The 23,019-nt window shown below is 39.4% G+C and overlaps 1 protein-coding gene across 1 annotated transcript in view; it reads left to right on the forward strand.

Moving 5' to 3' along the window:
* Positions 1-9,629: 9,629 nt before the first annotated feature.
* The window catches only part of LOC136872395 (alpha-L-fucosidase), an 86,394-nt gene continuing 73,004 nt past the window's right edge, over positions 9,630-23,019 (forward strand). The window contains exons 1-2 of the mRNA XM_067146210.2: positions 9,630-9,959; positions 10,300-10,441. Coding sequence (XP_067002311.2) covers positions 9,734-9,959; positions 10,300-10,441 — 368 coding nt within the window. The 5' untranslated portion in view covers positions 9,630-9,733. The remainder of the gene's footprint in view (positions 9,960-10,299; positions 10,442-23,019) is intronic.

Raw genomic sequence — 23,019 nt, forward strand, 5'->3', positions numbered from 1 at the left:
ACTAGCCTGGTCAGGGATTTTAATCATGTCTGATTAGTTCTTCTGGCTCACGAACTGGTCATTTGTGTTTTTTCCCAACACTTTCCTCTTCATATTCAGACAACACAACACAACACAACACAACACAACACAACACAACACAACACAACACAACACAACACAACACAACACAACACACCACACTACCAACACCACAGAAACACACATTGGTTATTAAATCCCTCCACGTAGGATTGGCATCAAGAAGGGCATCTGGGCATAAAACAGGACCAAACCCACATGTGCAACATGGTTTGCACCCACGACCCCCATATATGTGGGAAAAGCGGTAGAAGAAGAAGTACTCTCTAAATATGTACTTTGACGTGCTTCTCACATCAAATGGGTAAAATCTAGAGAAATTATCCTTTGATTTTGGTAACAGATACTTGGGGAAAGGAGAAAATATAGATGGCATGGCCCATTCCCTCAGCCACACAATGACAGCAAGTTTAACAACAATTAGTCTCCAATGTTTTGGTACATCCAGCGTGACAGTCGCACTTATCTGCTGGCTTCAACTCAGGCAGTGTATTGGTGACTCTATATCATTCTGTGCTCGTTTGTTTTAACCTCTCTATGTGTAATGGCTGCTATGTGGTGAATTTTTCAATTTTGTGCTGGAAAATTTCCAAAATAACATGGTGTAATCCTCATTTTAAACATTGTCTACAAAGTTATGATAAGTATTACTATTCTAACTTTTAGTTTAACAAAACATTTGAGCATGATGTAAAGACAAAATCCTTTTTCAAGCATGTTTTCTTGTATAGTTTGTTGGTTATAGGGGATGGTCCAGTTAACCCCCCCACCCATGCTGTAAAGAAAAAGAAGGGAAAGGGGATAAATGGGCCACTGCTTAGCAGTAACTGAGCCTGCCTCAGACCCACTTACACCAATAGGGCCAAATTGCACCAAGCAATGCCTATGAATTTTTTCACTATTTTAAAAAGACTTACAAAATAATCTTGGCTTAATGTGAACAAAAATTATCTTAACCTCAATGCCAACATACCTGTGTTCAACTTACTCTGTCTAATCTAACCATAAGGAACTAAACCCGATTGTCAAACCTATATTACAAAAATCTAACTTCAAATTATTTTAAGCTGTGGTGGTTGTTTTTTCTTCAGACAATGGTGAGAACTTATGTCAGGAAAAACTCAGAGGGGAGTTGGCTCAACCTAGTCTGAAGAGGACCTGGAAAAAGCCATCAGTGATATGAAGAATGAAAATAGGATCATCTGAGGAATAGCTGCATTTTACAACATCCCAAGATTCACACTAAAATATCATGCACATGTAATAAAAGATACACTTCAAAGGAAGGAAAAGGTGGCAGTGTTCAATCCTTCTTGTCTACTGCTGAAGAAAAGGAAATTGTGAACTGCTTAAAAGTAATGGACAAAAGTGGGTTTGGTTTATCAAGACCTGAAGTTTGTATTTACAATTTGCTTTACATCACACTGACACAGATAGGTCTTATGGCAACGATGGGATAGGAAAGGGCTAGTAGTGGGAAGGAAGCGACCGTGGTCTTAGTTAAGGTACAGCTCCAGCATTTGCCTGGTGTGAAAATGGGAAACCATGGAAAACTGTCTTTAAGGCTGCTGACAGTGGGGTTTGAACCCACTATCTCTCTAATGCAAGCTGATAGCTGTGTGACCCAAACTGCACAGCCACTTACTCGGTGACATGAAGTTTTGGACCTAGTACAACTTTATATAGACAAAACAACATCAAATATAGGTTTAAAGACCAGTAGCCTGGAATAGATTGGTTTATATCTTTTAAAGCTAGGCATTGCTTGTCATTCAAGGAAGTACAAAGCATTGAACACATAAGATGTGATGCAAGTCAAACAATGGATGGCATAAGGATGCTGGACGCAGATTTTCGGGTGGAATTAGAAGCCCCTAGTTCAGACCTGCATGTCGCTGCAGATGTGTGATGGTTATCTTTCTGAGGCCCCATGACTACTCAGGAATTTGGTTCTTCATCTGTGCTTGAGCAGACCTATTGAGGATCACACCTGCTCGCCCGACACATGGAAGACCTGAGAAAAGGTGGGCTAAACATCGAAAGTCATACTCTTCTGCGAACAGTGGGTCACTTTGCATGTGGTTGAAATAACAAAATTAAACAAAAACTAATCAAAGGTACGTGGAATATCACTATTTGCATAAAAGACAGAGAGTGACAGACCTGAAATAAGAACAGCCTTTTTTACTCACGAGCTTTCCAGACTGAATATTGATATTGCATTGACATTGACTGAAACCAGACTATCCGGAGAAGCTAAAATTACTGAGTTCAGTTCAGATTACTCAATCTTTTGGAAGGGAAAGGATGAGGGAGAGCACCAAATTTATGGTGTAATATTCACTGTGAAGGCAAAATTGGTCAATGATGACTAACTTGCTCCTGCTGCAAATCAGCAAAAGACGCATGTCTCTCTGTTTTCTACTCTCAGGAGATAGGTTTATGTGTCTCATCTCTGCCTATACACCAACCTTAGACCGCTATTAGCCGTGGCACAACTGGTTGCACCACTAGTTGTCAGAAGATTTAAGTACCGGGCGATCAGTGGCGCAACTTGTGAATAATTGCTCAGTCCACACCGGGGAATAATCAGTTGAGAGAATGACGTCCTACGAAGAACTTCTTCTCCTTGCTCTTCGATTAAAAAAAGAAAACAAGTCATTAATCTCATTTTTTGATCCGTATTGACTACAGTGATCACATTCAATTTCCAAAGTATACATTTATTGTTCACCTATTCAATACCTACAGTACCACGTTCTGTGGTTAAATAATCATAAAAGGTTGAAAAGTTGTGGACATGTTTCGCCCTGCTTATTGGGCATCATCAGCACGTTAGTTAACTGTTAAATTTAGGCTGAAAAGAAGCAATTGGTGACTCAAGTGAGTCAGATCAACGCTGCTAACAAAACAAGATAAACACTCACACAGCATTTGATTTAACAACACTCTACCCGTCAAGATTTCCTATAACATCTGGAAAACTACTCTTATATATGAAAATCAACATAACTATCAAACACAGATAAATCTCCAACTTATACTCCATTTCAACGATTTTGTCAGAGTGTATCTTAAATCAATTCAACCCAACAGCAATTGCTTCTTTTCAACCTAAATTTAACAGTTGGAATATATAATTTTTAACAAAATTCATCCTTTGATCTACTTAGCAGCGATCGCGGCAAATATTATTGACTTTCACTAAGAGGATCCATTTCAATTCCAGGTACATGCTGATTTTATAAACCTCTTATCATTACAATTAATTTTTAGACAATATTGTAAAATATACTACAATAATTTTATCATGTGCTCGTCTTTCCCATGTCAAATTTCTTAACTACTGTATCATAGAAACATTTTTTTAATATCACAACATATCTCATCTCAATTTTTCATAAACAATAATGTAATCGATTTTTTTTTTTTTAGAAAGTTGTTTGTTTTAAGATTAACTAATGTGCTGATGATGCCCAATAAGAAGGGCGAAACATGTCCACAACTTTTCAACCTTTTATGATTATTTAACCACAAAACGTGGTACAGTAGGTATTGAATAGGTGAACAATAAATGTATACTTTGTAATTTGAATGTAAAAAGGAAAAACCGAAGGGTTAGGAAAATGTGGAAACATCCTATATTTGTTTCTCGACTGACTAGAGAATTATAATATACATTGTTTGATTATGTAAATGAGGATGGCAGTAAATTTTTCAATTACCTGCGCATGTCAAAGTCATCATTTTACGAATTGCTCAGCTACATAAAAGAAGAAATAATGAGAAATGACACAGGACTAAACAAGTGTTTCCCAGTTGAGCTGTAATTCACTAATATAGCCTTATAATGGACCAATGGTACTTTTACATGTAAACGATTATAGAATTTTTATGGGTAGTACATATTTCCATATAAGAGTAGTAAACATTTTATAATACTCACCTAGAGTATTCTTTTCACTTATGGGTTTTGCTTCGAATTCTGGAATAAAGTTCTTTAAAATGCTGTACCAAGAATTCAGCTTTTCTATTTTGTCAGCATAAGCTTCAGTTCTGGAATCCCAAATGGCCTGTTTTCTTTCTACTTCAAAAATGAAGTCTTCAGTATTTATTCAACTTTCAAATAATTTTGCCATCCCCTTCATTTGCTGTTGTAAATTATTTAATGTCTTTATGTTCAATAAATAAATTATCACAATAAGTAAAATATTAACTCTACCACAGCACGAGACCAAACAAGGTAATGAAGAAAGACAATGCTTAGGCGGATCGCTGACTCAATTGCGTTCCATTTTCCGCATTACGTCAAGCTGGTGTGAGAACACAAACTTGAGTGACGTTTCCGTATGTGCAGGCAGGCAGGTACATTAGGCGACTAGTTGCGCCACTAGTCGCCCACGGTTAATAGGCTACCTTTACTGCAATGCCCCATCATGCATTTGAGCAACTTAAAGTCGCCAGAGCAATTGCCAGCTCAGATGGTGGCTGGCGACTAGCTGCTCAGTTGCGCCACTAGTCACCTACGGCTAATAGCGGCCTTGGACGCCAAAGATGATGTAAAGAACCAGTGTTATAACCAGCTGACTGCAACTAACACCAAGCTACCAAACACAGACAAGCTTTTGCAGCTTTCAGACTTCAATGTTAGACCAATATTCTTTAATTCACTATAACAATGAACATCTGTATCAACATACCACTTAGTTGGGCAGCTCGTCTCCTTTCTCCCAAGTCTTCCCAGCCCAAACTTTGCAACATTTTTGTAACACTACTCTTTTATCAGAAATCACCCAGAACAAATCAAGCTGCTTTTCTTTGGATTTTTTTTTCCAGTTCTTGAATCAAGTAATCCTGATGAGGGTGCCATACACTAGAACCATACTCTAGTTGGGGTCTTACCAGAGACTTATATGCCCTCTCCTTTACATCCTTACTACAACCCCTAAATACCCTCATAACCATGTGCAGAGATCTGTACCCTTTATTTGCAACCATATTTATGTGATTTCCCTAATGAAGATCTTTCCTTATATTAACACCTAGGTACTTACAGACAAGCTATACATGTTTCAATCCTAACTGGATCATCTTCAGTAGAGTGCTAAAATTGACATTACATATTGTAGATGAAAACATTTAAAACTGAAGTAAGAATGATGTTGAGAATGTTAAAATGTTATTAAGAAAAAGTTTATGCTCTTATAAGGTTGTTATTTAAAATCTTCAGTGTGCACTGTTATCCACTTGTTGTGATGTCCTCTTGATGTTATCATTAGTTGAAAGTCTACTAATTGAACTAGGTGGTATCTGATTAATAATTACATAATTTGATGATTGAGAAAGCCTAAAATCTTATAGAGCTTAAATGAATCTAATTGTTGTGCATTTCCAGAATATTATTCGTGACCAGTTGGAAAATAATGCAGTGAACACAAAGGGTATTAAACAAGTATTTATCTCACCCAGGCTATGCATGATAGCATGTCTGGGAAGGTTCTTTGTCAAAATAATATCTCAGAGGCTTTTCCAATCTCTTATGGTCTAAAACATTGGTATATACTGCCTCTTAACACTCATTGCTCTATATCTGGCTGCCATGCTTCCAGAAACAACAACAGATAACCTAGGTGTAAACATTAGGTATTCTTTTGATGGAGGATTCTTCATCCTAGCAAGACTTTGCCCCTAAAAGCTGAAACAGGTTACTGCAGTATATAAATACAAGGCACAGATGATCACATGCTTTTATAATTAAAAAACTGCAAAAATCAGTCAACTGCTTCAAGAATGCATATGATTTCTTTTGCCTCTCTATCATTGTTCAGAAACCAAAGTAATTGCTCAACCTTCACTTGGTAAATCACTCCCAGATTTCAACATCTCCATCTTGGATACAACACTGGAACATGTAGAACATTTTTCACAGCTTGGAAGTACAAGAGCTATGCAATATCTACAGACAAGATGTGCAGGAGAAAATTGGTGCTGCCCATGTAGCATCTGGACATTTAACACACTGTTTACAATCTGCTTTATGCCGCACAGATAGGACCTATGGCGACGATGAGTAGGAAGGGCTAGGAGTGGAAAGGAAGAGACTGTGCCCTTTATTAAGGTACAGCCCCAGCATTTACCTGGTATGAAGATGGGAAACCATAGAAAGTCATCTTTGGGGCTGCCGTGCTGATAGTGGAGTTTGAACCCACTGTCTCCCGAAGCAAGCTCACAGCTATGTGACCCGAATCACACAGCCACTTGCTCAGTTTAACACACTGTATACTCGTGAATTGAGATCTAACAGTGCATACCAAACCAATGGTGTACGAAGTAGTTGCAGTCTTAATGCTACTTTACAGCTGTGAAATTTGGGCCACTTACTGTCGTAACATCATAAAACATGAGCATTTCCACCAGCAAAACCTTAGATCCATCTTGAACTTCAAATGGGAGGAAGATGTCACCAACGTAAAGTTCCCAAGAAAGTGCATATCCAAAGCATAGAAACCACCATCATTGGCTAGTGTATATACATTGTATGAATGATACTCGGATTGCCTTATGGTGAATTTTGCTGCAGAATGAGACATAAAGGAGCCCCTTCGAAGTACTACAAAGCCCAACTTTATTATATTTGAAGAAGAATGTTGCTGACACAAAGAAGCTAAGTGACAAACTTGAAAGTTCTGTGAAACTCAACTGAGTTCTCCACTATCTATTCAGTGCCATTTATGTGGACCCTGATTTCATGGAATAATCACTTTATTTAGCCATTGCAAGCATATCTGTAAACTAAAATGAATACAAAGAAGATTGCTGAAGGGAAATGGACAGTATATTTAGATGCAAGTCACAGCTGCTAATATAACCAAAAGAAAAAGGCTCATAGTTCAACAGGTAATTAAAGGCCTTGTCCAGCAGAGTTAAGAGTGTGATGATTTCCTTAACTATATTGTTTGACTTTTGTGACCAAGCCGCTGCCACTCATATCAGACAGCCCCTAAGTTGGTCTCATGATGCTGAGTGAACCCCATTCCAGCTCTTAATACAGAATTAACCTCCCTGGATGGTCTGGAATCAAACCCATAATCTCTGGATAACAGGCAGACAACATGAGCAGGCATAATACTGAGTCATCCAATCATCTTGGAACCAGAGTGGCAGCTGGAAGCATTTAGGCCAACAGCTCCGGGAAAGGGAAAAGAGCATGCAGGGACTACCGGTTGTGGCTTGCCTCACAACGTAGTTTGTTTCATGTTTTAGTGAGAGGAACCCTTGTGTGCAAAGTGAAGTGAGAATAATAGGAAAATAATAATTATAGGCATAATTATTCTATTCCACATTGAGTGTTTATTTATGATTCATATGTTCATACACAATTTGCTTGTGCTGTTAGGAGATTACTTCAAGAGAAATTCCCAAGTGTTCATGTTCCAAGCTGTGGGATGGTTCATAGATTAGTTAATAAATTTTGGGAAATGGGAAATATTAATTATAACAAGTAAAGAAGGTGATGTATAGTGCTAGCAGAAGAAAATCTTGTAGACATTGGACAATGCCTGAAAAATTATCCTAAAAAATTCTCTTAACTTTCGGAGCAAACAGGAATTTCTTGTAGTTCTGTACAAAGCGCTATGAAGTTACAGTACATAGTTAAAACCCTATAAATGTACTGTGGTGCAAGAACTTGAACAGGTGATCTTGAGTGTAGGATTAGATTTAGTGAATGGATTTTGAATAAAGTGTATGACAAAGAAATATTGATCCCAAACTCATTCTCTTCTTAGAAAAAGTGTAGTTTAACTTATGTGTGTGCATAAATTCTCAAAACAGCCAATACTGGAGTGCTGAAAAACCTAATCTGATCCGTGATGAACCTCTTCATTACAAGAAATTAGGGGTGAGTACTTTTAAGCACATTGGAATTTATCAGGCAGTCACCCTAGCTTGCTGTCATCTGTGGTTTTGCATTAATATAATGACACTGTATATTACCACTGACTGTCCGGCTCCATGGCTACATGGTTAGCATACTGGCCTTTGGTCACAGGGGTCCCGGGTTCGATTCCTGACAGGGTTGGGAATTTTAACCATCATTGGTTAATTTCGCTGACACAGGGGCTGGGTGTATGTGTCGTTTTCATCATCATTTCATCCTCATCACTAAGTGCAGATCACCTACGGGAGTCAAATCAAAAGACCTGCTCCTGGCGAGCCGAACATGTCCTTGGAGACTCCTGGTAATAAAAGCCATACACAATTCCATTACCACTGACTTTAACATTCTTATTCTTCTTCATCATGACTGGAAGGACCAAGATTCTATGTCTGGTATATGTATGTATGTACCATGTGTTATGCATGTATGTATCTTGAGTATTCAGCCAAAAGGTTGGTTTGATCCTGCCATCAGTTATCACAGATGACCTAGGTGTCACTGAATAGGCATACTAGGGAAATGAGGTAGTTTCCCATTGCTTTCCCCAAGAGCCAGAAGTTGTTACTACATATCAGTCTTCCAAGCCCACTGAAATTTACATACTAACAGACCCCATAAGCAAGATTTTTCCACCAATCATAACAGGGACTGGCTGCATAAGGGATGGCATTACTAGCATTGCTCATACCTCAGTCGCTTTCACATCGTCAAAGCCGTAGATGAAACTGAGACCAGTCAATGAAAACAAATTTGATCCAGCCCATACCAGAAGACACAGTGTGTTGTAAACACTAGGTCTTGTGAGCAAAGGCATATAGTAGTAAATATTTTCACTTTGTTTCCCCATCTTCAAGGCAGTTAAAAATTAGATATTTTCAATGAATGCAGTCAATCAATTATGGAATTTTCTTCATTATAAGGCTTTCTCTGGGGATAAAGGCCACTATTTGGATGGTGAAGTCTTTACCATAACAAAAATTAAACAGTATGTGGCATCTCACTGATTATAGAAATAACATAAGCAGATTTTATTTTAAGAAGCAGTTGATATACCGGGTAGCCATCTTCTTTGTAGAGTGTGGTACAGTACTGGAACAAGTTTCGGTACCATTAGAAGTATCCAGGTAAAACTGTTATAGTTAATATACAATATTTATCATTGCAAGCCAATACCGTGAAGGCTAATGGATAGTTCCTTTCATAGATATATGAGGATATTGTAATTTTTATTGTTTTTCTGGAACTTTAATACTGCTAAACATGTGCATTTCTAACATTTTAAATGTATTCTCAATTGTTTGATGATATAGTTTAAGCAGATGAATAAAAAATTGAAAAGTCAACTTTTGGAAAAATGAAAAATATTCAATCATTAGGTAAAATACCAAATTAATATTAAACATTTAATAGGTAAAAACTTGGAAAAAGTAATCAGTTATTTTTGTGGAGTACTTACTTGAAGAACAGTTCAGGTATAATAAAGTGAAATTATGATAAAGAAATACACAAGGTTAAAGTTATCATCAGGGGTAGCCTTGAGTAGATAAAAAAAACATCCTGTATTATATAAGAGAAAATTATCTACTCATTAAAATTACAGTTCATGTTTGTGTTATATAAATGAGTTGAATGTCACACTTCTCCTGAAGTGTGTATGTTCTGTGGTGTTTAGGCCAAAATCTGGATAGCTCTGCTTGGGAGCAAAGGTACTGTATGTCAGAGGTCAAGATGTCATGTATCTGGTTGTGGCCAGCTCTTGGTTGTTTATTAATATCAAGAACAGCTATATCTCAGAGAAATTATGAACCTACATGGGAGAGTTTAGATTCAAGACCTCTACCACTTTGGTATGATGAAGCCAAATTTGGAATTTTCATCCACTGGGGAGTGTTTTCTGTCCCCAGTTTTGGTTCGGAATGGTTCTGGCAAAATTGGAAAGGTATGTCATTTATGCCATTCTTATGCTATTTTCTATATTTCTCCATATTATTAGGAAGTTTTCCCATATATTTGAGAAAAATATTGTTTGTTTTCTACCCTAACCTCAATTTTAGTTTAGCAACTAATGCAACTTAGGCATACTTACATTAACTTATACTTATTCAAAATGCATGATAAATACTTGGTACAGCATAATTCAAAATTTGACAGATCTTTAATACTCTTAATGAATGGTGGTTAGTGAATTTAATCTTGCCTAACCATATGTGTATTAAGGTATCTTCATGACACATTATGAAATGAGTGATTTTTCCATAATAACATTATTTCAATTTCAGGGACCAATAACAGCAACTATATATCATTTATGGAAAGCAACTATCCACCAGGATTTACTTATCAAGATTTTGGACCACAGTTTACTGCTGAATTCTATAATCCTGAGGAATGGGCAGAAATTTTTCAAAGTTCTGGAGCCAAGTAAGTTAACAGTAGAGTTTGAACTGTAACTATGCTCATAAGAGCAACATGAATGGGAGATATCACTGTATGATCAGCTGGACGAAATAAAATATAATACATTATAATACAATAACTCTCTTAGTTAGTTTTTCTTCTTGACTGGAAAGCTGTTATAAATTGAAAACTAAAGTGAATTATTAGAAGTTTATCAGATTATCTACTTTAAGTGAGTATAATAAAACTATTGACTAATTGCTGTTCGAGATGCATATGTACATTTCTGTCCGGCTCCATGGCTAAATGGTTAGCGTGCTGGCCTTCGGTCACAGAGGTCCTGTGTTTGATTCCCGGCAGGGTTGGGAATTTTAACCATCATTAGTTAATTTCGCTGGCACAGAGGCTGGGTGTATGTGTTGTTTACATCATCATTTCATCCTCATAATGCCACGCAGGTCACCTACGGGTATCAAATCAAAAGCCTTGCACTTAACGAGCCGAACATGTTCTCGGATGCTCCTGGCACTAAAAGCCATACGCCATTTCATTTCAGTACATTTCCGTTTTGAAGTATTATAGGTTTATTTGACTTTAATGTTGCAGACTAGAAACCGAAGAGATCATTATGTAGCATTATGCCGACTCTTAATTTAATGACCTTGTTGGATTGTTTTATGCTATGTGAGTATGATTACCCTTAGAAACTGAGTACTGAGGCAAGAACACTTGTGGTCAGAAAAGTATTTCTGTGTGATGTGACAGTAAAACACTTAGGCTTTCCATTGTATCACTAGATTGAGTATCCTCTGGGGCTGACATGTGGAGAATTTCCAAGCTTTGAATAATAATAATAATAATAATAATAATAATAATAATAATAATAATAATAATAATAATAATAATAATAATAATAATAATAATAATAATGCCGGGACGAGTGGCTCAGATGGTTGAGGCGCTTGTCTTCTGACCCCAACTTGGCAGGTTCGATCCTGGTGCTCAAATACGTCAGCCTCGTGTCGGTAGATTTATGGGCACATAAAAGAATTCCCGCGGGACTAAATTCCGGCACCTCGGCGTCTCCGAAAACCGTAAAAGAGTAGTTAGTGGGATGTAAAACAACATTAATAATAATAATAATAATAATAATAATAATAATAATAATAATAATAATAATAATAATAATAATAATAATAATAATAATAATTTTAATTTTATTTAGTTATTGCTAGCCTAGTGCAACCCTCATAAGACCCCCGCCCCCCCAACAGAATTTGTTGTGTATGGGAAAATATGTGTTATTGTGGTGATGTGTGATGTATGAGTTTCAGGGATGTTGGGGACAGCATAAACACTCAGTCCCTGAACCCAGGGAATTAACCATTCAGGATTAAAATCACCGACCCAGCCGCGAATCAAACGTTGGGCCCTCTGAACCAAAGGCTATTACAGACCCTTGACCCAAAGTGTCAGGCAGCTTCTCATCGAAGCCTGCTTATTTGTGTCCTGTGTCTAGTAGGTCAGTGCAGATAGTGTTCCGATATGTTCTCTGTATTGTGTTTTCTAGTTTAGTCCAGTTTATCCAATGAATTTGGGGTATTTCAGTTTGTAGCATAATAATAATAATAATAATAATAATAATAATAATAATAATAATAATAATAATAATAATAATAATAATAATTGAGTAACCTCAGCTACAGTATGCACTTTTAATTTGATGCCATTTAGGCTGCCTGCATGCCATTTTCAATGTTCCGTTTTACACTACTAGATGCCAACGAAACCGGAAATACTAGGCAACCTATAGCTGAGATTTTAAATGGTTTTGTCAGATAAACACTGTATATGTCACCAGAGATATTTTACATGCTGGCATTGTACAATATGGAGTGTCTAATAAACTTTTCTCTGCCCTATAAAAATCCAACTACTTCTGCTGGGTTTGATCCCATGATCTTGGGATCTCAAGGCTGACACTCTACCATTGTTCCATATATACATGCATATACATGTCTATGTGCTGGATGTTGTTTTTGGATTGAGATCTGTCAAGGGTTCTGTTTGTTTTGAATGCTTTATTGTAACCTGTTTTCCTGTGGTTTTGGGCAGTTTAGTGTGTCTTTGTATTAACATTATGATAGTGTGATGTTCATCTATTGATGTAAAGACACCATGAGAAAAGGAATACAGTTTACTTCGCCTTCCTTGATTTGGAAAAGGCATTCGACAGAGTACCACAGATCTCATTTGGCTGGCAATGAGACTACACAGTGAATCTGAATGTCCACTGGCTGAAACTTCTGTACCGAAAGACCACAAGTTCAGTACGGTGTGCAGCAGGAATGTCTGGTACCTTCCAAATCAATGTTGGTGTCCATCAAGGATCAGCCTTGTCCCCGTTGCTTTTTATACTCTGCATGAACACCATCACAAATGACATCCAGACCAGGCATCAATGGACATTATTATATGCGGATGATGTCATGTTAGCTAATGAGATACATGAGGGCCTCGAACAGCAAGTACAAGAGTAGAAGATGTGTCTTGAAGGATCTGGAATGAAATTAAATCTGAAGAAGACGGAGTACCTGGAATGCGGTGACCAAACTGATGGCACGATCACCGTTGATAGGGTTCAACTTAATAAAGTGACCCAGTTCAGATACCTTGGGTCATGCACCACCTCAGACTGCAGTACGATTCCTAATGTCAAGACAAGAGTCAGTGCCACATGGATGAAATGGCACCAAGTTACTGTGGTCGTGTGTGATAAGAAAATTCCATTGCATCTAAAATCTAAAGTCTACTGCACAGTGATTAGACTGGTGGCCCTTTATGGACCTGAATGCTGGCCTATAACTTCAAAGCACGAACAGGCACTTCACGCAGTGGAAATGAAGATGCTGCGGTTGTCCAATGGCTTGACTTGACTACACCATATCAGGAATGATGCTGTGCAGAAGAAATTCAAGATTGCCCCAATCACTGAGAAAATGTGTGAATCACGTCTGCAGTGGTACGGGCATGTACTCCGTAGCAGTGAAACCTCAGTTGCAAAGACTGCCCTTCAAATGAACCTGGAGTGTTGCGACCTCAAACATGCTGGCTGGATAGGGTGAGAGATGACATGCGGTTCACCAAACTCAGCCCTCGGGATGCTATGGATCAATTGAAATGGAGGAAACATTGCAAGAAGACAGACCTCACATGAATGGGAAAATGCAAAGATGATGATGGTGGTGGTGGTGGTGGTGGTGGTGGTGATGAGTATGATATTTGTCTCTTTGTTGTGGTTTTTGTGTGTGTCATTTGTTTTGCTATAATAACTTACACCAACTTCATTACTTTGTTTTAAATTTTGTGTCATTGAATCAATATATTTATTTTGCAAATGAGGTATTTTCCTTAGTGGCAAAATCATAAGGAATTACAGAACAAAATACCTCTCCATGGCACTACAGCCCTTGAAGGGCCTTGGTCTACCAAGCGACCACTGCTCAGCCCGAAGGCCTGCAGATTACGAGGTGTCATGTGGTCAGCACAACGAATCCTCTCGGCCATTATTCTTGGCTTTCTAGACCGGAGCCGCTATCTCATTGTCAGATAGCTCCTCAATTCTAATCTCGTAGGCTGAGTTGACCTCGAACCAGCCCTCAGGTTCAGGTAAAAATCCCTGACCTGGCTGGGAATCGAACCAGGGTCCTCCAGGTAAGTGGCAGACACGCTACCCATACACCACGGGGCCGGCAAAACAAAATAATGTAAAGTATATACATAACATAAGCCATGACATAAAACCTAAATTTATTCATACTATGGTCTCCTACTGTGCTGTTACTTTTGTTCTTTTGTTGCGTTTACTGAAATGGTAACATTGACACTGCTTGCAACACACACACTCTCTCTTTCTCTCTCTCTCCATAGATGGATCATGGAAACCTGATCGTGTACACATCATAATTATGGTGAAAGCCATGAACAGCTAGTCTATTCAGTGCACCTCTCATGATGTTGTTTGGTCCAGTCCAATTCCTATACAACGTTGCATCAATAGAGTAGAAATCCAGATAATATTTCTGCCTGTTTCCTCCTGGCAGTGCCAATCTCAGCCTCAGATGTTCTACAAGGAAGTTTCTCATGTTAGTTTTGGTGGTCTATCAAGATGATGCCATTTTTGATATGCCTAAAGTCCTTTCTATAAACCAGCTTTCACATTTTTAATGCAATTGATATCAGATATCAGATATTTGTAACCCATAGGTTAGTATTGGGAGTACCTTGGTATAGAATAGAGTCATCGCTGTGTCAAGTGACAGCCTGGAAGAATTTTCAATGTCATAGATGCTCCTGATGGCTGTCATTGACCTTTGACTTATATGCTTTTTGAAAGAGGATATTCTAGGCTTATCAGTGACTCATATTACCACTTTTCGATGGTTGGTTTAGTGCATCAAGCCTTCAGCGTTTTGAGCTGAAGCCAATAGCTAAAGGAGAAGCCTACTGTGTTGTCAAGGCTGCTTCACAAATTTCAGAATCAACCCCCTCATTCTGTGAATTCCCCTAGCTTGGCGACTGGGTGTTTATGACGTCTTTGCCATTTATTTTATTCTCATTAAGTCACCTCCAAGCCTAAACAGATGTCAAGCACCATTATTATTATTATTATTATTATTATTATTATTATTATTATTATTATTATTATTATTATTATTATTGTTGTTGTTGTTGTTGTTGTTGTTGTTGTTGTCGTCGTCGTCGTCGTCGTCGTCGTCGTCGTCAATTTAGGCAGGCTCGGCTTGTGCCGGTAACATAATGGGCTGACTCGGCCTAAGCAAGGAGTCACCCTCTTGATTATGAAACTACAGGTACATATATGTACAAATATTTACAACAGAAATAATTACAACATATACATTTATACAATAAATACAAACAACTTCAGACTTCTTATGTCCCTGTTTTGAGAATCTGTTCTTCAGTATTACTGGAACTGCGGCCTGGAACTTCATGCTGTTTGGCGTGAGTCAGAGGAAAAGTTGTTCCTAGGAACTTTCTCACAATGTGGCAAGTGCTCAGGAGGGTGGCTTTCTGTAGTTCTACATATGTGTGATGATGCAGGTTTAATGCGGCCAGAGAGCTGTGCAAGCATTTTGGAATAACACCGGTACATGATATTACTATTGGAACTGTGGTGACTGATTCTAGTTTCCACAGGCGTTGTATTTCTATTGCCAGTTCTGTGTATTTTGATATCTTTGTGGCTATTGTTGTTTGCAGATTGGAGGTATTTGGACAAGCAATTTCTATAAGGGATGTGGATCTTTTTGATTTATCAATTACAATAATATCTGGCCTATTGTTGCTGAGCGTGACATCGGTTATGACTTCTCGGTCCCATAGTAGTTTATATGAAGAGTTTTCGAGAATGGGTGGAGTGTATATTTCCAATATGCAGTTGATGACTGAAGAAATCCACATTTTACAGAAAGTTTCAGGTGAAAGATTTTTGCTACCTGATCATGTCGGTGCTTATAATTGGTGTTGGCCAAGTGTGGGCAACCAGAGATTACGTGATGTATGCTCTCTGTAGTTCTGGAACAGCGGCGGCAGTTGTCTGAGACAACTGTTGGATCCTTCATGATAAATCTACGGTAGTTCCGTGTAGCAATTACTTGATCTTGGATGGCCAGAACAAATCCTTCTGTTTCTGGGAAAAGATCGGAGTAGGTCAGCCAAGCGTGCGACACAGGTTTGTCAATATGAGGCTGATCCAGTTCATGGGGGTATTTCCCGTGAAGAGGTTTTTGCTTCCACATGGCCATATTAATCTCTTTTGTAAGTGGGGTAGAAACAGGCATTTCTGGCGATGACAGATTGAGAGGTGTATAGTTTATATCAGCTCTGCAAACAGCATGATGAAGACACAATATATCAGCTCTCGAGTGGAAATATTCTCTTAGACTTGATATCAGATTGCTATGTAAATTGACAATGGATAAGAAGCCCCTACCACCTTCTGATCTCGGGAGTGTAAGACGTTCGGTTGCAGATTTAGGATGGTGCATATGGTACTGGGTGAGTGAAACTGCTGTTTTCGTTTGTAACTGCTGAAGTTCTGTTTGGGTCCATTTTATGATATCAAAGGAGTATGTGAGCAGTGGTATGGCGTACGTATTGACTGCTTTGGTAAGATGTTTAGCTGTCAGTTTTGATGATAGTACCTTGTTGAGACGTGTTATATATTGCTGCGTGACATTTCTCTTGATGTTGGAATGTTTCATACGAGTGCTCTGATGAAAACCGAGGTATTTGTACATTTCTTCTTCCTCCAGCTGTTGTATGGATTCGTCGCTTAAACTCGAAGGTGTCCCTTGTGCTGAGTAGGATCCTCTGATGACAGTTTGGGTTCTGCATTTGTCCAATCCAAACCGCTTGCCTATATCTGAAGAAAACGTCTTGGTAATTGAGAAGAGATGTTGGAGATGGAGTTTGGTAGAGGCATACAGCTTAATGTCATCCATATAGAGTAGGTGGGTGATTTTGAATAGCTCTTCTTGCTTATTCTTAATGCTAAATCCATACCCACTTGTGTTCAGTAGGTAGGATAGTGGATTTAATGCCATGCAGAACCATAATGGACTCAGTGAGTCCCCTTGGAAGATCCCTCGTCGTATTGGTATGGGTCTTGTTGCAACACTGCAGTTTCTTAGAGAAATGTGAAGTGAGGTGTTCCAGTCTGCCATTACCGTCTTCAGGAAGTGAATGATTGAGGGGTCAACTTTATATAGTTCCAGAACATGTATGAGCCAAGTGTGTGGTACTGAATCAAAGGCCTTTTGGTAGTCAATGAAGCACATGTATAGGTTCCTGGATTTATGGTGTGCTTGTTCCAGGACCACAGTGTCGATAATCAGTTGCTCCTTGCACCCCTTGGTATTCTTCTTGCAACCCTTTTGCTCCTCGGCAATGATGTGGTTTTCCTCGCAGTGTTTCAGAATTCTGTTGGCTATTATAGATGTAAATATCTTATATAGAGTAGATAAACATGTTATAGGCCGATACTTCACTGGATTTTGCAGATTTTCATCCTTTGGTTTCAGATATATGATGCCAGTGCATAGAAAAGCTGGGAATGTTGCCGGGTTGTCTAAAAATTTCTGGAAATGTTGAGTCAGAAGGAAATGAGTACATGTAAATTTCTTGTAGTAATAATTGTGTATACGATCAATGCCTGGGGCCTTCCAGTTCTGCAGTTTCTTGATGCTCTGTTGTATTTCTCCGATCTCAACAGCCTTGGTTGCCATATGCTTCACTTCATTAGTTCTATCTTTCAGTTCACTGATCCAATGGGCTTCCGCATTGTACTCTATTGGGTTCGACCATACTCCCGACCAATAGCTGTGAATTTTTTCTTCGCTGGGCGTATTTCCATCTTGTGCTGCATCTTGTGTACTCTCGTTCAGATTGTTGTAGAACTGTTTCTCATTTCTTTCGAACATTGCATTCTGTGATTTTCTCTCTGTGATGTTTTGGTATCTTTTCAGGCGCTTGAATAATGCGGCCAACTTTTGCTTCATGGTTTCGAGGGTTTCTTGTAGTACTGTGCTTCCAGGTTCCTCCAGACTCTGCCTTGAACTGATTTTCAGAATTCGAATAATTTTGTTATTTAGGCGTTTCCCTCTTACTCCATTCTTGTATTGCTGCAGGCGATTCACGTCCTGGCGGATTTGGATGATGCGTTCTTTCAGGCGTTTTGCCCAAGATGGTTTTCTCAATTTTTTCTTGACAGACTTATTGTTAGGCAAAAATGGCTTTCCATTGTTCAGTCGTACTGCGGCAAGTGCTGCTCAGTATATAGCAGTATGTACTTCAGGGAACGTCTGATGCTCTTTCAGATATTCTGGAAAAGACTATCGAATTAAGATCTTCAATGGTTTTTCCAAACTTTTTGGATGATTGCTGCCTTGGCAGTATGGGTTGTTGTGTAGGATCAGTACCAGAATATTCTAGAAGGGCCTTGTAGAATTCAACATGTGTCTTGTCATGGAGGTCAGGGTTATCTGAAAGTATCACTTCAGGAGTACTTGTATGTACTGTTATATCAGTATCAGGTGGACTGTTAACCGTTGAGTCAGACTTGGTACTTTCAAGATGTGGAAAGAGTTCTTGTGTTACTTCTTGTCTTATTCTACTAAGAACAGGACCCGGGATCAAATTGTTCTTGATGATTGATCTTCGTTGATCTGCAATGCGCTGTTCAGTAACTTTCATTGTTGGGTACTGATTTGTAAAGGCTGTGTGTAGTTGTTGCCTATATCCTGCAATTTCAGTTTCAAGACGAGTTATTCGAAGATATGCCTGCATGATAAATTCATTCATATCATTGTTCCGTTTAATGCGTTTTTTGGGCTTACTGATACGAGAGGTCGTACTTGGCACAAAAGCACTTGCACCAGGTGCGGTATGATAATCAGGTTCTTGTGTTCCGCCATGATCGTCTTGAGCTACTGTAGCTTGTTCGGGTGACCCGATGGGAGGCCAGCAGCTTATGCTCCCACCACCACCGGCTCGCACGCTGTCATCTCTAGCGGTGGCTCCATAGACGCCCTGGCGTACCCCAGGCAGCGGCATTTTCCGAGGCACAGTTTTAGAACTCTTCATAGCTGATTTTTGCTTTTTATAACCTACAGCCAGGTGATGTGATGTTCAGCCGCTCCATTGGAGACAGACACTGACCACTTTGCCGCTTGCTGCAAGTCAGACGCAAAGTGGATTTGGGTCGGTTCTTCCGCCCTTTCCGTCATTGGGATATGTCCTCTTCCACTGTTGAAGCCGTTGACCATTTTTCCTGACACCTCAGTTGATCCGCGGGTGCTTATTTGGCGAAGCCTTTTTCGCACCTGTCCTGCATATCTACAGGAACTTCCCCTATCAGCCATTGGGACGCGCCGTGTCGGGGTTGAGGGCCCCCATCCCAGTGTCTTATGCAGGGTTATGCCTAGCTCTTACTAAATTCAGAGCTAAACCCCCACGTAAGCTGACCGGGCACGGTTATTATTATTATTATTATTATTATTATTATTATTATTATTATTATTATTATTATTATTATTATTATTATTATTATTATTATTATTATTATTAAATAACATACATACATACATTATCATTATAGACTGTTATGCCTTTCAGCGTTCAGTCTGCAAGCCTCTGAGAATTTACTAAACGTCGCCACAATCCTCGATTTGCAACTAGTGTTGTGGCCTCATTTAGTTCTATACCTCTTATCTTTAAATCGTTAGAAACAGAGTCTAACCATCGTCGTCTTGGTCTCCCTCTACTTCTCTTACCCTCCATAACAGAGTCCATTATTCTCCTAGGTAACCTATCCTCCTCCATTCGCCTCACATGACCCCACCACCGAAGCCGGTTTATGCGTACAGCTTCATCCATCGAGTTCATTCCTAAATTAGCCTTTATCTCCTCATTCCGAGTACCCTCCTGCCATTGTTCCCACCTGTTTGTACCAGCAATCATTCTTGCTACTTTCATGTCTGTTACTTCTAACTTATGAATAAGATATCCTGAGTCCACCCAGCTTTCGCTCCCGTAAAGCAAAGTTGGTCTGAAAACAGACCGATGTAAAGATAGTTTCGTCTGGGAGCTGACTTCCTTCTTACAGAATACTGCTGATCGCAACTGCGAGCTCACTGCATTAGCTTTACTACACCTTGATTCAATCTCGCTTACTATATTACCATCCTGGGAAAAAACACAACCTAAATACTTGAAATGATCGACCTGTTCTAGCTTTGTATCACCGATCTGACATTCAATTCTGTTGAATTTCTTACCTACTGACATCAATTTAGTCTTCGGGAGGCTAATTTTCATACCATACTCATTGCACCTATTTTCAAGTTCCAGGATGTTAGACTGCAGGCTTTTGGCACAGTCTGCCATTAAGACCAAGTCGTCAGCATAGGCCAAACTATTTACTACATTTCCACCTAACTGAATCCCTCCCTGCCATTTTAAATCTTTCAGCATATGATCCATGTAAACTACAAACAGCAAAGGTGAAAGATTACAGCCTTGTCTAACTCCTGTAAGTACCCTGAACCAAGAACTCATTCTACCATCAATTCTCACTGAAGCCCAATTGTCAACATAAATGCCTTTGATTGATTTTAATAATCTACCTTTAATTCCATAGTCCCCCAGTATAGCGAACATCTTTTCCCTCGGTACCCTGTCATATGCTTTCTCTAGATCTACGAAACATAAACACAACTGCCTATTCCTCTCGTAGCATTTTTCAATTACCTGGCGCATACTGAAAATCTGATCCTGACAGCCTCTCTGTGGTCTGAAACCACACTGGTTTTCATCCAACTTCCTCTCAACGACTGATCGCACCCTCCCTTCCAAGATGCCAGTGAATACTTTGCCTGGTATACTAAACAATGAGATACCTCGATAGTTATTGCAATCCTTCCTGTTCCCTTGCTTATAGATAGGTGCAATTACTGATTTTGTCCAATCTGAAGGTACCTTACCAACACTCCACGCTAATTTGACTACGCTATGAAGCCATTTCATCCCTGCCTTCCCACTATACTTCACCATTTCAGGTCTAATTTCATCTATTCCTGCTGCCTTATGACAATGTAGTTTATTTACTATCCTTTCCACTTCCTCAAGCATAATTTCACCAACATCATTTTCCTCCTCCCCATGAGCTTGGCTGTTTGCAACACCACCATGATGATTTCCTTTTACATTGAGAAGATGTTCAAAATATTCCCTCCACCTCTCCAGTGATTCCCTGGGATCTACAGTATTATGAGTTCACCTGAATTACTCAAAACACTGTTCATTTCCTTTTTCCCTCCCTTCCTAAGATTCTTTATTACTGTCCAGAAAGGTTTCCCTGCTGCTTGACCTAGCCTTTCCAGGTTATTACCAAAATCTTCCCATGACTTCTTTTTGGATTCATCAACTATTTGTTTCGCTCTGTTTCTTTCATCTACGTACAAATCCCTGTCTGCCTCGGCCCTTGTTTGGAGCCATTTCTGATAAGCCTTCTTTTTACGTTTACAGGCTGCTCTCACTTCATCATTCCACCAAGATGTTCGCCTTTTCCCATCTTTACACACAGTTGTTCCTAGGCATTCCTTTGCTGTTTCTACTACAGCATCCCTGTATGCCACCCATTCATTTTCTATATCCTGAACCTGCTTACTGTCTACTGTTTGAAACTTCTCGCTAATCATATCCATGTACTTCTGTCTAATTTCCTCGTCCTGGAGATTTTGAACCCTTATTCGTTTGCAGACAGATTTCACTTTCTCTACCCTAGGCCTAGAGATACTTAGTTCACTACAGATCAGATAGTGGTCTGTATCATCGAAAAATCCCCGAAAAACTCGTACATTCCTAAAAGATTTCCTGAATTCAAAGTCGGTTAAGATATAGTCTATTATGGATCTGGTACCCCTAGCCTCCCATGTGTAGCGGTGAATAGCCTTATGCTTGAAGAATGTATTCGTAACAGCTAAACCCATACTAGCACAGAAGTCCAGCAAACGCTTCCCATTCCCATTAGCTTCCATATCTTCCCCACATTTACCAATCACCCTTTCGTATCCTTCAGTTCTATTCCCAACTCTCGCATTGAAATCGCCCATTAGCACTATTCTATCCTTGCTGTTGACCCTGACCACAATGTCACTCAATGCTTCATAAAACTTGTCAACTTCATCCTCATCTGCACCCTCACATGGTGAAAACACAGACACAATTCTTGTCCTAATTCCTCCCACTGACAAATCTACCCACATCATTCGCTCATTTACGTGCCTAACAGAAACTATGTTGCGTGCAATGGTATTCCTGATAAAGAGCCCTACCCCAGACTCTGCCCTTCCCTTTCTAACACCCGTCAAGTACACTTTATAATCTCCTATCTCTTCCTCCTTATCTCCCCTTACCCGAATATCACTTACTCCTAGCACATCCAGATGCATCCTCTTTGCTGACTCAGCCAGTTCTACCTTCTTTCTTCCATAAGCCCCATTAATGTTGATAGCTCCCCATCGAATTCCATTTCGTTCGCCAAGTTGTTTCCAAGGAGTCCCTCGCCTGTCAAATGGGAGTGGGACTCCATTACTCCCATAGGTCCGAGGCTTGCTTAAAGTGTTCTGAGCTCGGTAAATTCATGAAGCAGGATGCTGCCCTACTTGCACATAGTCCAAGTGAGGATCTCTCCTCTAACGGGTTATGGACCACCGGTGAATTGTATAGTCCTAGCCGCCTGAGCACAAGGAGGGCCACGACTCAGAATATGTCCGAGATGCCCACTCCCATTCCATAGCAACTGGTATCCCGACTCTCAGGACCACTTACTAGGCCACTCAGCCGTTGCCCATGGTTCACGAACTAGGACGTGACTACAGTAACCCACAAACATGTTGAATTTTACAGCGGTCGTACGCACCCTTCACTAACTAATTAGCTTCCTCGGGAGATCAGTGGTGGTGTCCGACCCATTATCATGGGTTCGATTCCAACCAACAAAAGAGAACACTAAACCT

The sequence above is a fragment of the Anabrus simplex genome, chromosome 4 (genome assembly GCF_040414725.1).
Source record: "Anabrus simplex isolate iqAnaSimp1 chromosome 4, ASM4041472v1, whole genome shotgun sequence".
Lineage (NCBI taxonomy): Eukaryota > Metazoa > Arthropoda > Insecta > Orthoptera > Tettigoniidae > Anabrus > Anabrus simplex.